The 17,493-nt window shown below is 43.9% G+C and overlaps 1 protein-coding gene across 2 annotated transcripts in view; it reads left to right on the top strand.

Moving 5' to 3' along the window:
• The window catches only part of LOC106578749 (threonine aspartase 1), a 35,803-nt gene extending 24,251 nt beyond the window's left edge, over nt 1-11,552 (top strand). For both annotated transcript variants that reach the window (XM_014157885.2, XM_045711588.1), the window contains 2 exons: nt 497-570; nt 8,170-11,552. In XM_014157885.2, coding sequence (XP_014013360.1) covers nt 497-570; nt 8,170-8,271 — 176 coding nt within the window. In that variant the 3' untranslated portion in view covers nt 8,272-11,552. The remainder of the gene's footprint in view (nt 1-496; nt 571-8,169) is intronic.
• Nucleotides 11,553-17,493: the final 5,941 nt, after the last annotated feature.

Raw genomic sequence — 17,493 nt, 5'->3', positions numbered from 1 at the left:
TCCAGGCTATACTGGGTAAGAGTTTATAACCCAACCCTCTGCTGATATCCAGGCTATACTGGGTAAGAGTTTATAGCCTGGATGTCAGGAGAGGGTTGGGTTATCCGAAGATGAATGCACTAGCTGTAAGTTGCTCTGGATAAATGAGTAAAATGTCATTTGGGACACAGACTTTCTCCCTGCCAGCTGTCAAAGTGCAATGTTTTTCCTCTGTCTGACGGATATAAAGTTTATGAAGTGTGTAACTCCTCAGCTTCTGAGAAAATGGACCAAACTTCCTGGTCCCAATGACCAACAGACTTCTTTTTGTCTACCCTGCGCTCATCTCTCTCTCTCTCTCTCTCTCTCTCTCTCTCTCTCTCTCTCTCTCTCTCTCTCTCTCTCTCTCTCTCTCTCTCTCTCTCTCTCTCTCTCTCTCTCTCTCTTCTCTCTCTCTCTCTCTCTCTCTCTCTCTCTTTCTCTCTCTCTTTCTCTCTCTCTTTCTCTCCCTCTCCAGTTGAGTTCCTGTGGAGTCACACTACAGAAAGTATGTGTGTAGGCTACATGTCTGCCCAGGATGGGAAAGCCAAGGTGAGCCTCCATAACAATAAACAAACAAGCCATATGTCACTGTTTTCTCTGCTGAACTTTATTTTGATTACAAAGATAATTACAAACTGTTCATAAGCATAATAAATTTGACATGTTAACTAATTCAAATAAATATAATTGGATTACATTGAGAAGTGCCAATGGCAAAGATATTTAAGACATTCATAATTTACAAGACCCCGTTTTATTTTTTTGTTCCTGTTTTCATGACTTGTGGTTTGTTGAAAGTTGTTTTACATTTTCCAGAATTGATAGCTTTTTATTAGAAAAATGTGACAAAACAAATGAGTGTTTCTGGAAAAATCTGTCTGGTTTTGTGGTGGAATAAATTAGGTTTTGGAAAAGTGCAGTGCTGCACAATAGTTGTGATTTGCAATAAATATACTGAACCGGATCCAACCTCCTTCCTCCAACTCTCCTCAACAAACTGCTCAGGAAGTTCGGAGAGATAGAGGTGAGAGAGAGCAGAGCAGGTTTGTGTAACGTGCAGAATTGCACAATAGATGGGAAATGTGATTGTTAGAAGAAGGAATTGAACTGGGGCCAACCTGCTGCCTGTGTCGCAATACTCCTACAGCTCTATGAACTGCTGTAAACCTCCTACAGCTCTATGAACTGCTGTAAACCTCCTACTGCTCTATGAACTGCTGTAAACCTCCTACTGCTCTATGAACTGCTGTAAACCTCCTACTGCTCAATCAACTGCTGTAAATCTCCTACTGCTCTATCAACTGCTGTAAACCTCCTACAGCTCTATCAACTGCTGTAAACCTCCTACTGCTCTATCAACTGCTGTAAACCTCCTACTGCTCTACCAACTGCTGTAAACCTCCTACTGCTCTATCAACTGCTGTAAACGTCCATCAATTATAGGGTCAGGGGTTTAAAGGCCTGACTGACTCCATTTTGTTTACCTCTATCAAACCAACATGTTGCCCTTCAAGAAATTAGCATTTCCTGTAACTAGGGCATAAAATTCACGTTTTGGTCCACAAGGCACTATGGCAGGTAAATGTAAAAAAAAAAAAATGTTACTAACCAAAATATTTTTTCCCCCGCTAAAATTACACCAACAAAACGGATGAACATGCTTTGTAATGTTTCTAAAATGTATTACTAGTAAGAAGTAATGTGATATATTGCTCAATTTTGTTTTTGATTTTTTTTACCAAAATATCACAGATGAGACAAAAATGGTAACGTGACTGGGGCTGTGAGACTGTCTGACTAGGAGAAGCCTTGTCTTATCGTCCCTAGATGTTCAAACTCAAACCTAGAAAAACAACCTCTAACATGTGAACAAAACAATGTAAATTAGACCAAGAAACACAAGGACAAAGTCTCACTTCAGTAGACTTTCCTTTCAAGTAAATTAGACCAACTTTTATACATGTTCAGAGGGTTTTCAAAAAATGAATCTTTCACTTGGCTCTTCACGTTTGCACTGCCCCCAGACAGGCAGTGTTGCAGCACGAAGTGGAATAGGCTATACAGGATTCGTAGTTCTTTGACTTTGTGCAATTCATTTACCAGCTATGAAACAAAATGCCAGAAATACTTTGAAAACAGTGACTGCAACATTGTGTTACTATGAATGTGATCGTACGTGACTATTTTTTTTATTCATAAATGCGATTGAAATGCTTGCGCTGTGGATCCCTGACCACCCACCAACGTGGCTGATGAAATGGACATCTTACCCACCAATGGCAAAATCTACCCGCGGGTGTTAATTTAAACCCTAATTTAAGGCATCTACTGTAACATCCAACCTAGAGAAGGCGTTCTACAGTAAGATCCTACCCAGAGAAGGTGTTCTACAATAACATCCTACCTAGAGAAGGGATCTACAGTAACATCCTACCTAGAGAAGGCGTTCTACAGTGACATCCTACCTAGAGAAGGCGTTCTACAGTGACATCCTACCTAGAGAAGGCGTTCTACAGTAACATCCTACCCAGAGAAGGCGTTCTACAGTGACATCCTACCCAGAGAAGGCGTTCTACAGTGACATCCTACCCAGAGAAGGTGTTCTACAGTAACATCCTGCCTAGAGGCATCTACAGTAACATCCTACCTAGAGAAGGCGTTCTACAGTGACATCCTACCCAGAGAAGGTGTTCTACAGTAACATCCTGCCTAGAGGCATCTACAGTAACATCCTACCTAGAGAAGGCGTTCTACAGTACATCCTACCCAGAGAAGGCGTTCTACAGTGACATCCTACCCAGAGAAGGCGTTCTACAGTAACATCCTGCCTAGAGGCATCTACAGTAACATCCTACCTAGAGAAGGTGTTCTACAGTGACATCCTCCCTAGAGAAGGCATTCTACAGTGACATCCTCCCTAGAGAAGGCGTTCTACAGTGTCATCCTACCTAGGGAAGGTGTTCTACAGTGACATCCTCCCTAGAGGTGTTCTACAGTGTCATCCTACCTAGACAAGGTGTTCTACAGTGACATCCTCCCTAGAGAAGGTGTTCTACAGTGACATCCTCCCTAGAGAAGGTGTTCTACAGTGACATCCTACCTAGAGAAGGTGTTCTACAGTGTCATCCTACCTAGAGAAGGTGTTCTCCAGTAACATCTTACCTAAAGGTGTTCTACAGTGACATCCTACCTAGAGAAGGCATTCTACAGTGACATCCTACCTAGAGAATGTGTTCTACAGTAACATCCTACCTAGGGAAGGCGTTCTACAGTGACATCCTTCCCAAGAGAAGGCGTTCTACATTGACATCCTACCTAGAGAAGGCGTTCTACAGTGACATCCTTCACTAGAGAAGGCGTTCTACAGTGACATCCTACCTAGAGAAGGCGTTCTACAGTGACATCCTACCTAGAGAAGGTGTTCTACAGTAACATCCTTCCTATGATATCTGGCCCTTGCACCCATCTCTCTCTCTCCAGTCCCTCTCTCTCTTTTCTGTTCCTCTCTCTTTCTCCGGTCCCGCTCTTTCTCCGGTCCCACTCTCGCTCGCTCTCTCTCTCTTCTAGCTCGCTCTCTCTCTGGTCCCTCTCTCGCTCACTTTCTCTCCAGTCCTCCAGTGGCCCGCTCCCCCTCTCTCTCTCTCCGGTCCCTCTCTCTCCGGTCCCTCTCTCTCCGGTCCCTCTCCCGCCCGGTCCCTCTCCGGTCGCTCTCTCTCTCCAGTCCTCCAGTGGCCCGCTCCCTCTCTCTCTCGCTCCAGTCCCCCAGTGGTGCCCCACTCCCCCTCTCTCTCCAATCCCCCAGTCTCCCTCTCTCCAGTAGCCCAGTTTCTCTCTCTCTCTCCTCTCCTCTATCAATGTGTAATTTGCTCGCTGTGCTCTGGGTATTGGTCCCGGTCGGGGGATGTGAGCTCTCCTTTCAAATCTGGGCCACCTTCACTAGTTCAATATGGTGAATACTCTGCTTTTCTTGGGACAGCAAAGCCTATAAATATCCCAACACAGAAACACACGCAACATATGTTTTAAGAACAAGAGAATCGGTTAAATCTCAGATCAGCCAAGGTGGTTTACCCTTTGACCTTGTGTGAACTGTGGAGCCTACCCATATGTAGTAGTGAAAGGCTATGTGACGGACTAGAGTAGACCGTTGTCCAGCTGGTGGTGTTGCTATGTTATGTGGAGACTGATAGAGAGGGGACTACATAGTAATGTGGAGACTGATAGAGAGGGGACTACACAGTAATGTGGAGACTGATAGAGAGGAGACTACACAGTAATGTGGAGACTGATAGAGAGGGGACTACACAGTAACAGTAATGTGCAGACTGATGGAGAGGGGACTGATGGAGAGGGGACTGATGGAGAGGGGACTACACAGTAACAGTAATGTGGAGACTGATAGAGAGGAGACTACACAGTAATGTAATGTTGAGACTGATAGAGAGGGGACTGATAGAGAGGGGACTGATAGCGAGGGGACTGATAGAGAGGGGACTACACAGTAACAGTAATATGGAGACTGATAGAGAGAGGGGACTGATAGAGAGAGGGGACTGATAGAGGGGACTACACAGTAGCAGTAATATGGAGACTGATAGAGAGAGGGGACTGATAGAGAGAGAGGGGACTGATAGAGGGGACTACACAGTAATGTAACAGCAGCTCCTCCTGTGTTCCACTCCTAAGGAAATTCCTCCTGGCCTGCTGCCCTTTCTGCCGTGCTGGGCTGGGCTGGGCTGGGCCGGGCCCTGCTCCCCTGTGACGGTTGCATACAGGGGAGCAGGGCCTCACAGTCCTCAGGGATGGGACATGAAAGGCCTGATACAGGCCAGCTGTATTTATAACAGACCACATCCCTGTACATAATTCATATAATGTTCTTCATCAGATACTTTGTCTGTGATTTGACTGTAAGATGTGATTGAACCTGTACTGTGTTATCAGGACCATATAGGCCTTTCCATTTTATTTAGTTTTACAGCTCATTTCCCCCCTAGACACATTTGGACCACTTTAAAGCATGTTGGACTTAAAATGGTGTCTTTACTGTTGTTTGATTTGTCTGTTATGACAAAAACTAAAAGAATACTATGACACGTGTTTTATTAAAGCACACTGGTTGTTCTTTTCCATTTCATAGAGACAATAATAAATAATAATAAACATCATTCTATCAGAACACTCATGGTATTCTATCAGAACACTCATGGTACTCTGTCGGAACACTCATGGTACTCTGTCGGAACACTCATGGTACTCTATCGGAACACTCATGGTACTCTATCGGAACACTCATGGGATTCTATCGGAACAGTCGATAGACATGTATTGTGAAATGGAAAAACAAAAATCATAGGATATAATCCTGTTCTGGGATAGAATCCAATGATTGTTCTGATAGAAAGTAAAACCACCACAACATCAAAGCAGTAATAACACACTGGCATTATGCTATATTTATACCCTCTCCTCTTCCACACTCCTCTCTTCTCTCCTCCTCCCCTCTGCTCATCTCTCCTCCTCATCTTCTCTTCTCCTCTCCGCCCCCTCCACTTCTCCTCTTCTCTCCTCCCCCTCCACTTCTCCTCTTCTCTCCTCCTCTTCTCCTCCTCCTCCCTCTCCTCCTCTTCTCTCCTCCTCCTATTCTCCTCTTCTCTTCTCCTCTTCTCTCCCCCTCTCCTCCCCCTCCTCTCCTCTTTTCCTCCTGTTCTCTCCTCTCCTCCTCTGCTCATCTCTTTTCCTCCCCTTCCTCTCCTCCTCTTCTCTCCTCCTCTTCTCCTTCTCTCCTCTCCTCCTTCCCCTCTCCCCCTCCACTCGGGTGTTAACGTGTCAGCTAGCTGCTTCTAAACACATCTGATCAACAAAGGGTTGTGTTTTTTTCACAGACAAACACAGAAAAACATTGTTATATTTAAAGTGAATCAGAGTTCCCCAGTGTGGTCAGTCACTTCAATCACTGGAACAACAAGCTGTCAACAGAAAATTGACTGGAAACATCTGCCTCTTTTTTACTCTTTCATTTATTTCTCTCTTTCCTTTGTCACTCCATCCATCAGCCCCTCTGGTTCGTAGGAATACAATCATGGGTTGATCAGAGGCTGTGGATATGCAGTTAAAAGTTCATCAAAGTTTGTTACTATTGTGAGTTGTTGGACAACTCCTGTTGTGGTGTAGTCAGGTGTGATACAACAGACCAGATCACATTTAGTGGTGTAGTCAGGTGTGATACAACAGACCAGATCACATTTAGTGGTGTAGTCAGGTGTGATGCAACAGACCAGATCACATTTAGTGGTGTAGTCAGGTGTGATGCAACAGACCAGATCACATTTAGTGGTGTAGTCAGGTGTGATGCAACAGACCAGATCACATTTAGTGGTGTAGTCAGGTGTGATGCAACAGACCAGATCACATTTAGTGGTGTAGTCAGGTGTGATGCAACAGACCAGATCACATTTAGTGGTGTAGTCAGGTGTGATGCAACAGACCAGATCACATTTAGTGGTGTAGTCAGGTGTGATGCAACAGACCAGATCACATTTAGTGGTGTAGTCAGGTGTGATGCAACAGACCAGATCACATTTAGTGGTGTAGTCAGGTGTGATGCAACAGACCAGATCACATTTAGTGGTGTAGTCAGGTGTGATGCAACAGACCAGATCACATTTAGTGGTGTAGTCAGGTGTGATGCAACAGACCAGATCACATTTAGTGGTGTAGTCAGGTGTGATGCAACAGACCAGATCACATTTAGTGGTGTAGTCAGGTGTGATGCAACAGACCAGATCACATTTAGTGGTGTAGTCAGGTGTGATACAACAGACCAGATCACATTTAGTGGTGTAGTCAGGTGTGATATAAGTCGTAATTCGTCCTCATCCAATAGGACCCTGGTCAAAAGTAGTGCACTACATTCGTCCTCGTCCAATAGGACCCTGGTCAAAAGTAGTGCACTATTTAGTGAATGGAGTACCATTTGGGACTCAGTATGTCCTCAGATGACGTATGTGAGCGGGGTCCTGCACCAAACGAAAGAAAACAAATTGAAACCGGGAGGGACTACCATGACTTGTCCAATAAGAAAAATTTGTTTGAGTTTTCTGTTGCAAAATATTTTTTTTAACGTTTTCTCTTGCGTGCCCTAATGAACAGGACCTAGTGTTCGATCTACTCCGGGTTTAGTGGATCTTCTTACCAGCAAGGCTGGGGACACATGTGGCAGGCCCACCCTAAACGACATCACACACACACACACACACACACACACACACACACACACACACACACACACACACACACACAGAGAGAGAGAGCACTGTGGTTGGATAGTCACCCTCTGTGTTTGGTTTACTAAGCCCTTTGGTCCTCTTCCTCTCTCATAGCTCTTTCTGTAAATGTTAATCTGGGTTTTGAATGAAACAGGAATGAACGTCTCAGCTGTGTCCCATCTGATAGTGCTGTTGAGTACATGGTCATGTTCAGGCTTTTTCAACTCATTTACTGTTTCAATTAGGAGGAAATATTTTAAGTTATTCCATGTTGACCACATTAAAAGTATGATTCAGTCATGTGGTCTTCTCCATCTTTCACCATTTAAATCCTCTTTAACCCTGTCTAAAGATGAAGGGAAGCTATAGAACACAGAGGGTATAGCATAGGTAACAGGATAGTGTTTCCATATGTGTCCTGTCATGGGCTGTGTTCGTTAGGGCACCACACAGACTGAAAGACGCAGGGACTACCTAGACTTAATAAGAAAAGCTCTTATCTGTTTTTCCATTGCAAAAAAAAACATTTTCAAACATTTTCTGTGCCCTAATGACAGGACCCTGGCCTGTACTGACCCTGACAGGGTTGTCCACACAGTAGTGACAGATTACCTTAGGGTGTTACTGACTGGGAGGGAGGGAACACTGCCTGCCTGGCCTGCTATAGTTATTTGCACAAGGAGAGACGTTCTCCTTTGACCCCACAAAGGAAGCCCCAACTCTGTTACTCTGCCACCGCCCCTAACCCCCTCCGCTCTCTTTCTGTTCTACATTTCTCTCTTGTTATTTTCTGTCTCTCTTTTGCTATGCATTTTGTAAGAACTGTACTCACTTTAGTTAGAAATTAAAGGTGTTAAAACTCTCTTCTCTCTCTCTCCAGACTCACATATCCCGCCTGCCTCCCGGGGCTGTAGCAGGACAGTCGTTGGCCATAGAGGGGGGAGTGTGTCGACTGGTCAGTACCGTTACAACAGTCGACTGAGTCACACCCACTTCCCTGCAAGACCACACCCATTACCCAATGGGCCACACCCCCTCCTCAAAGCCGCCTTCAGCAATACTCAAATGTAACCTCTACGCCCCACCTCCCCCTCCTCTACCCCCACCTCCCCCTCCTCTACCCCCACACAGCAGTAATACGTTTGAGCTGTTTTAACAGGTGTCAGAAAGAGAGAGCGAGAGGGAAGTAGGGAGAGGGAGGGAGGGGGAAAGATAGAGAGAGGGGGGGAGAGCGAGAGGATGGGGGGGAGGTGTTAGCTTTTGCTTCCAGCACTACAGAACTATCCCTATAGCCACTGTCTGCTTCCAGCATGTACTGTATGCCATGCCAACTTTACCTTAACGCTCCCAGCCTACAATATCAGAATCCGCATACCAACACCTCGCCTCCAGTCTCTCCCCTGAACTAGACTTCATGGCACGTCATTGCTTTGTTTAATTCAGTTTTTTCTTACTTTTTTTTTAAAACTAAAGGCACCGTCCTCCTAATGTATATAATCTAGGAAAACAGGGTGAACAATATTCATTTCTATTGTACATTTTTCTTAGTTTTTAATACTTGAGATTTATTATGGTTATTATTGCAAACGTTCAAGTGCTGCTGCACCTTGAATGCAAAAAAACCAAAACAACAACATTGGTTTGTGTAATTTGGAAACATGTTGAGTTGTGAAGGTTCTTAGGAACGCACGTTACTTGACAGCTTCTGTAGTGTCGCAGGAGTATGTTACAGATAGGCTCCTAAACGTGTGTAATATTGTGTCTGGGAGCAGTTGCATATAGCTGGGAGAATTTTGTACGTAAGAGTTGAGAAATATTATATTTAACGATAAAAGCAAACCATTGGGATCACTTTTCAAGAAGCTAAGTTTACTCATGTACAGGTGAACTGCTTAGTTAAAACCTAGAATCATCAAACCTGATTGGACTGTAAAACTAAGCACCATCAAATCTGATTGGACTGTAAAACTAAGCATCATCAAATCTGATTGGACCGTATCTGTAGCGTAGAGAATCCTTCTATGGTCCATAGCCTTAGTATGCTGCCACTCCACCAAAATGTATGAAAATCGCAAAAAGAGAAATTAAAGCTAGAATCCTTAGTTGCTACATCCATTTTTGGACTTACAAATGAATGGTACATTGCCTTCAAAAAGTAGTGTTTTTACACCCCTTGACTTTTTACATGTTTTGTTGCAGCCTGAATTTTAAATGGTTTAAATTGAGATGCTGTGTCACTGGCCTACACACAATACCCCATTATATCAAAGTGAAATTATGTTTTTAAAAATGTTTATAAGTTCATTAAAAATGAAAAGCTGAAATGTCTTGAGTCAATAAATGTTCAACCCCTTTGTTATGGCAAACCTAAATAATTTCAAAAATGTGCTTAACAATTTACATAATAAGTTGCATGGCCTAATTGTAAAGAAATAAAATGAAAAGCTTTGAGCTGGTGAAGTTATTAATTACACATTGGATGGTGTATCAATACACCTAGTCACTACAAAGATACAGACACAAGAAGGAAACCACTCAGGGATTTCACCATGAGGCCAATGGTGACTTTAAAACAGTTACAGAGTTTAATTGCTGTGATAGGAGAATACTGAGGATGGATCAACAACATTGTAGTTACTCCACAATACTAACCTAATTGACAGAGTGAAAAGTAGGAAGCCTGTACAGTATAAAAATATTCCAAAACATGCATCCTGTTTGCAATAAGGCATTAAATTAAAACTGCAAAAAAATGTGGCAAAGAAATTAACTTTGTCCTGAATACAAAGTGTTATGTTTGGGGCAAATCTTCATATTGTCAAGCATGGTGGTGGCTGCATCATGTTATGGGTATGCTTGTCATCGGCAAGGACTAGAGAGGTTTTGGATAAGAAGAAACGGAATAGAGCTAAGCACAGGCATAACCCTAGAGGAAAACCTGGTTCGTTCTTCTTTCCAACATACACTGGGAAATGAATTCACCTTTCAGCAGGACAATAACATAAAACATAAGGCCAAATCTACACTGGAGTTGCATACCAAGAAGACAGTGAATGTTCCTGAGTGGCTGAGTTACATTTTTGTTTTGACTTAAATCTACTTGAAAATCTATGGCAAGACCTGAAGATGGTTGTCTAGCAATGATTAACAACCAATTTGACAGAGAATTTTGAAAATAATAAATGGGTAACTTTTGCACAATCCAGGTGTGCAAAGCTCTTAGAGACTCAGCCAGAAAGACTCACAGCTCGTAGAGACTTACCCAGAAAGACTCACAGCTCGTAGAGACTTACCCAGAAAGACTCACAGCTCTTAGAGACTTACCCAGAAAGACTCACAGCTGTAATCGCTGCCAAAAGTGATTCTAATATGTATTGACTCAGGGGTGTGTATACTTATGTAAATTAGATTTTTCTGTATTTCATTTTCAATAAATGTGCAAACATTTAAAAAAAAAAATCTTTATGGGGTATTGTGTTTAGATGGGTGAGAAATTATATATTTAATCAATTTGAATTCAGGCTGCAACATAACAAAATGTGGAATAAGTCAAGGGGTATAAATACCTTCTGAAGGTACTGATTTTTGAAGAATAGAAATGCTTCATCAACTTAGATTGTAGCTTTAAAAAGCTGTAATAAAAAAAATGTGAAAAAAACTGCATGTACAAGAACCTCTAACTACGTGTGTACGTAGGGTCTTCTTGATGACCTGTCGATATACAGGTGTTTCAATATGTCATGTTTTCAGTACTGAAGCTGCATAGGGTTCAGGGCATGTATATAACTTGACCCCATCACCACCACCACCAAACCAGACTGTTAAGTAAGTCACCATCTAAGAAAACAACACTTTATATTTGTAAAGTCACATGACAAGACATCTGTATTTTGTAGTTTGAGAGATAATTAAGACGTGATTTGATGTGCATTTGTAATGCCAATGAAAAATGGTGCTATTAAGGTCGGAGTAAACTACTGTATTTGACAATATGAAAAGGAGAAACAAAGGGTTCTATTATTACTGAGGGCTTTTCATAGGATAATCCAAATGGAAAAGGTGGATATTCTTTACTATCTTAGTTAGTTTTTTGACTCTCTTGCTTTATTTCGTTATAATTACAGTACACGTTTGATTCAATGGTCCCAACAAATACAGCTTAAATGTATTATTACTTGAAACTGTAATGAAATGTTATAAGCTATTATTAATATTACTCTGCTTTCTGCAATGCTCTGTAAGAAATAAATATCCCGTTGCTGATTTAGTGGTGTTACTCAAGTGTTTTACGAACAGTTAGAAGTTGTTGCATGTGTATAAAAGTATCATCTGCATACAGATTTTACTGAGTTACAGTTCATATAAGGAAATCGGTCAATTGAAATCAATTCATTAGGCCCTAATCTATGGATTTCACATGACCGGGAATACAGATATGGATCTGTTGGTCAAAGATAACTTTTTTTTTAAATGGTAGTGTCATGCCCTGATCTGTTTTACCTGTCCTTGTGATTGTCTCCACCCCCCTCTCCAGGTGTCACCCATCTTCCCCATTATCCCCTGTGTATTTATACCTGTGTTCTCTGTCTGTTGCCTGTTCGTCTTGTTTGTCAAGTCAACCAGCTGTTTTGTTCTCAGCTCCTGCTTTTCCCCAGTCGCTCTTTTTCTTCGCCCTCCTGGTTTTGACCCTTGCTTGTCCTTACTCAGAGCTCGCTCGCCTGCCTGACAACTCTGCCTTACCCTGAGCCTGCCTTACCCTAACTTCTCTCTGCACAGTCTGCACTTGGGTCTTACCTGAAACGTAATAGGTAGGGGCGTGGATCAGAAAACCAGTCCGTATCTGGTGTGACCACCATTTGCCTCATGCAGCGAGACACATCTCATTCACATAGAATAGCTCTGGTGGACATTCCAGCAGTCAGCATGCCAATTGAAAGCTCACTCAAAACATGAGACATCTGTGGCATTGTGTTGTCTGACAAAACTGCACATATTAGAGTGGCCTTTTATTGTCCCCAGCACAAGGTGCACCTGTGTAATGATCATGCTGTTTAATCAGCTTCTTGAAATGCCACACCATTCAGGTGGTTTGATTATCTTGGCAAAGGAGAAATGCTCACTAACAGGGATGTAAACATGTTATTTTTTTTTTCAGAAAATGTAAGAGAAATATAATTTGTGTTTGGAAAATGTCTGGGATCTTTAATTTCAGCTCATGAATCATGGGACCAAAACTTTACATGTTGCGTTTATATTTTTGTTGTTGTTCAGTATTAGTTATAGTGATGTTCCTAAGACTGATCCCTGAGGAACCCCCATTGTAAACAATTGTATTTTCTAAATTATTCTAACAGATAGTGGAGATTTGTTACTTTCATTCAAACATGTAAGCCTATTATGCATTCCTGCTGTGTGTCTTGTATAGCATGAGATGTAGGCTACTGTAATTCTCAACTTCTATAGCCTTGTTGTCCCTCTGTCATTTTGAAACCTAAACACATCATGCTATTTGTAGACCAGTGTTTTTTTTTTTTTTTAATGCCTATGCCAGACAGACAGCTTATAGGTCCGTCCCTATTCACTCCACATATCATAGCTATAACTGTGGGCTGCCAAAGATTTGTAGTCTAGGGATAAATTACACCCTGGACAATAACCCTTAAGCAGAAATAGAAGTCTACAGAAGAAGCTTGTACAAGTGAACATATAAATGTTTTTTTAGTCTGAAGTTAAATTAGAGATAATGATTGTGTCTGCTAGTCCAGGTTCCCTTCTCTTTCTCTGGAGAACCTTGCTGGCTACTATAAAATGTTCAGCCTTATGTTCATTTTTAGGAACATTTTTCACTTGAGGTATTTATTTTAAACAAGCTTCACTCAATTCTCTTGCCTTCAGTCATCCAGAGAATATTTCAGTTTTTCTCTTAGTGCAGCGTTTCCCAAACTCGGTCCTGGGGACTCCAAGGGGTACACCGCTGATTCAAATAATCAATTCATTATCAAGCTTTGATTATTTGAATCAGCTGTGTAGTGCTGGGGGGGGGTGACCCAGAATTGTGCACCCCTTTGGAGTCCCTAGGACAGAATTTGGGAAACGCTGTTTTAGTGTACAGGTAGCATATGGTATTAGCTTAGCACAGTGTAAAACGTAGCGTGGCACCTCTTCTTCTGGAAGTCTGTGTATCACTGAGAATCCCCATTGTCCCCCCCCCCCCTGCTGGCCTGAATCAGGTCTAATGGTATCTGGTCTTGATGCTTCTCGGTCATCCAGCCCCAAGGCAAACCACATGTCCTTCAGGATACTTTGTGTTGCTGTATCTAACACACATGCCCAGCACTAATTGGTTCCAGGTTAATGAAATGGTCCAATAGCCAGAGAGTAGTATTTTTAACAGTCCTATCAGTCAGTCTCCCTCCCTAAGACCAGAGTTTGTCCAGCTGGTGATTCTGGAAGGGAACCACTGCAGTGTCTAAGAGGGAATGTTATGTGTGATAAATATATTCTCTGTCCTAGACAGATCAGAGAGCGAAAGGGGGGAGATGAGATGCTTCCCTGGCAGTCACTGTACCATAGTGTGCATGTTCCCTTTGTGTTTGGCTTCTGGAGGGGATGAGAGGGAACCAGATGATAGAGGAGGAGTGGTAGGGGAAGGTTTGGGGTGAGAGGAGGGTTCTATGTGTTGCTAGGATCTGGAGGTTCTGTGTGTTGCTAGGATCTGGAGGTTCTGTGTGTTGCTAGGATCTGGAGGTTCTGTGTGTTGCTAGGATCTGGAGGTTCTATGCACGAGACCCAGGCAGATGCACCATTTGGTTGATTCTGTGTCATTTCAGAGAGTAGAGAACCCCGTTCATCAGAGTTACTCTGGGTTACTAGAAGACCCTGAAGAACCCCATTCATCAGAGTTACTCTGGGTTACTGGAAGACCCTGAAGAACCCCATTCATCAGAGTTACTCTGGGTTACTGGAAGACCCTGAAGACCCCCTTTCATCAGAGTTACTCTGGGTTACTGGAAGACCCTGAAGAACCCCATTCATCAGAGTTACTCTGGGTTACTGGAAGACCCCAAAGAACCCCGTTCATCAGAGTTACTCTGGGTTACTGGAAGACCCCGAAGAACCCCATTCATCAGAGTTAATCTGGGTTACTGGAAGACCCTGAAGAACCCCCCCCCGCCGCCAGTCACACACACCCACATACGCACACAGGCAGAGCACATTATCCTTCCCTCCCTCTCTCTCCGTTAGCTTTGAAACAGAACCTCTGGTCTTTAAAAGAGGTCAGTGGTCCCAGGCTCAGCCAGTCTTTAAAAGAGGTCCTGGGTGCCAGGCTGAACCAGGCTTTAAAAGAGGTCCTGGAGCCAGTCAAGGTGTGTCAAAAGCCTTTCTCTCAGCACGGCCTCCTAAACTCAAACCAGACAACAGAGAACATGAAGATCAAGGCCTCCACCAGCCCAGCCTGCTGTCCTCACATGACAAGCACTGGTGTCACTGTGAATCACAACTATGGGGCTCGACATGCACACACTTGCACACACACACACACACACACACACACTTGCGCACACACACACACACACACACACACACACACACACACACACACACACACACACACACACACACACACACACACACACACACACACACACACAAAAAAAAGCCCAGCCCATGGGCCAGTCATACCTGTCTCACAAGGGCAGGCTAGAAATATCCCTATGTGACCCTGACACATGAGCTCAACCAGCTAACAGCACGCTCTCTCCTCTCCTCCCCTCTCTCATCTCATCTCCTCCTCTTCTCTCTCCTCTCCTCCCCTCTCTCATCTCATCTCCTCCTCTTCTCTCTCCTCTCCTTCCCTCTCATCTCCTCTCTTCCTTTCCTCTCCTCCGTTCTTCCTCTTCTCCCTGTACTTCCTCTCCTCTGTTCTTTTCTTCTTTCTCTCTGCTCTTCTTTGTTCTTCCTCTCCTCCCAGTTCTTCCTCTCCTCTCCTCTCCTCACTGCTCTTCCCCTCCTCTCCTCCCAACTTTGCCCTACATTGCTCACTATCAATCTCTCCCTCCCTCTCTTTGTCCGTCCGTCAGACAGACAGAGGGATTAAATAAGGCCGTTTCAGATGCTCTACATCTAGTTGACCAGCCGGCCGGGCACGTCTGACACGCACGCATGCGCGCAACCCTCACTCACTCACTCACTCACCCACCCCCCTTGATCCTGTGCCAAAGAGGTAAGCATGGGTCAGATTCGGCGCTGGGGCAAGTGTCTCCTCCTCTACTCAGAGGGATCGCTTAAGATCCACTGTGAAGTTAAGCAGGACGTCAGGAGATGATGCCAAACCGACAACTAGGGGCGATAGTGAGCTCTATTACAATGAAGTAGGCATGGGTTTTGCTAGGACGTTGTGCAAGGGAATAGAGGATGGGCGTAAGCCGTGACCTCCAGCTTTGAGGGTCGCACTTTCAATCCCAGTGGTGGACACTTATTTGGTGAGGACGAGGGTGAGGACAGTGGAGAGGGTGAGGGAGGACAGTGGAGAGGGTGAGGACAGGGAAGACGGTGAGGACATTGGAGAAGGTGAGGACATTGGAGACGTTGAAGACATTGGAGAGTATGAGGACAGTGGAGAGGGTGAGGAAAGTGGTGAGGGAGAGAGGTAGAGGAGGTGCAACCTCAGTGTCAGTGACATTGTGCTCCAGGTCAGCTATGTAGTGGAGGAGAGGGGGAGAGGAGAGGAAGCACCAAGTCAACCTTTTAATTAGGTCTGCCATGCAGCTCAGCGAGGCCCTGCGGTACTGCGGCCCAGACACTTCCTGCTGCAGTACACCACCCATAAAGTGGAAGAGCAAATGAGGGAGCGAGAGAAAAAAAGAGGGGAGACTAAATATGGCCTTCGTGCCACATCTGCAGCACCACGTCAGAAGAAGACAAAGATCTGCGACACGGTCTGTCTGAGGCCTGGTCTGTGTGAGTTCTCCCTGGGCACGGTCGGTCTGAGTTCTCCCTTGGCACGGTCGGTCTGAGTTCTCCCTGGGCACGGTCGGTCTGAGTTCTCCCTGGGCACGGTCGGTCTGAGTTCTCCCTGGGTATGGTCTGTCTGTCTACAACCCTGTGTGGACCCAGTCTCAGTGGTCTCCGGCATTGAGTTTAACCTTTCTGGGAAGGGGGTTCTGCTAGCGTAACACCTGGCCTACAGCCAGTGAAATTGCAGGGCGCCAAATTGAAACAACAGAAATCTCATAATTAACATTCCTCAAACATACAAGTATTATGCACCATTTTAAAGATAAACTTCTTGTTAATCCAGCTGCTGTGTCCGAACTCAAAAAGGCTTTACGGCGAAAGCACACCATGCGATTATGTTAGGTCAGCGCCTAGCCACAGAAAACCATACAGCCATTTTGGTGGTGTCACAAAAGTCAGAAATAGCATTCAAATTAATCACTTACCTTTGATGATCTTCATCTGATGGCACTCCCAGGTCTCCATGTTAGACAAATGTTTGTTTTGTTCGATAAAGTTGATCTTTCTGTCCAAATACCTCCTTTTTGTTCGCACGTTAAGTCCAGTAATCCAAATACACAAAGCACGGGCACAAAGTCTAGACAAAAAGTCAAAAAAGTTCCATTATAGTTTGTAGAAACATGTCAGACGATGTATATAATCAATCCTAGGGTGTTTCTATCATAAATATTCAATAATGTTTCAACCGGACAATACTGTTTTCATTAGAAAGGGAACGGAGCTCACGGCCACGCGCGATAAACAACTCATGGCTTTCAGTTGAGCCACTTACGCTGAGTGCTCTTATTCTCTCCCCTTTCACAATCGAAGCCTGAAACAACTTCTAAAGACTGTTGACATCTACTGGAAGCCTTAGGAAGTGCAATCTGACACCACGGATATTCGATAGGCATTCACTTGAAAACTTCAACCTCAGAATTCCCACTTCCTGGTTGGATTTTTCTCAGGTTTTCACCTGCCATATGAGTTCTGTTATGCTCACAGACATTATTTTAACAGTTTTGGAAACTTTAGGGTGTTTTCTATCCAAACATACTAATTATATGCATATTCTAGCTTCTGGGCCTGAGTAACAGGCAGTTTACTCTGGGCACGCTTTTCATCCAAACTTCCCAATGCTGCCCCTTACCCCAAACATGTTTTAAATACATTGTGTACAACCACAAGTAGTCCCAAAGCAAAGCAC

This window comes from Salmo salar, unplaced genomic scaffold (genome assembly GCF_905237065.1).
Source record: "Salmo salar unplaced genomic scaffold, Ssal_v3.1, whole genome shotgun sequence".
Classification (NCBI taxonomy): Eukaryota; Metazoa; Chordata; class Actinopteri; order Salmoniformes; family Salmonidae; genus Salmo; species Salmo salar.
The sequence above is the reverse complement of the archived record's forward strand: the minus strand, read 5'-3'. Positions and strand labels throughout refer to the sequence as shown.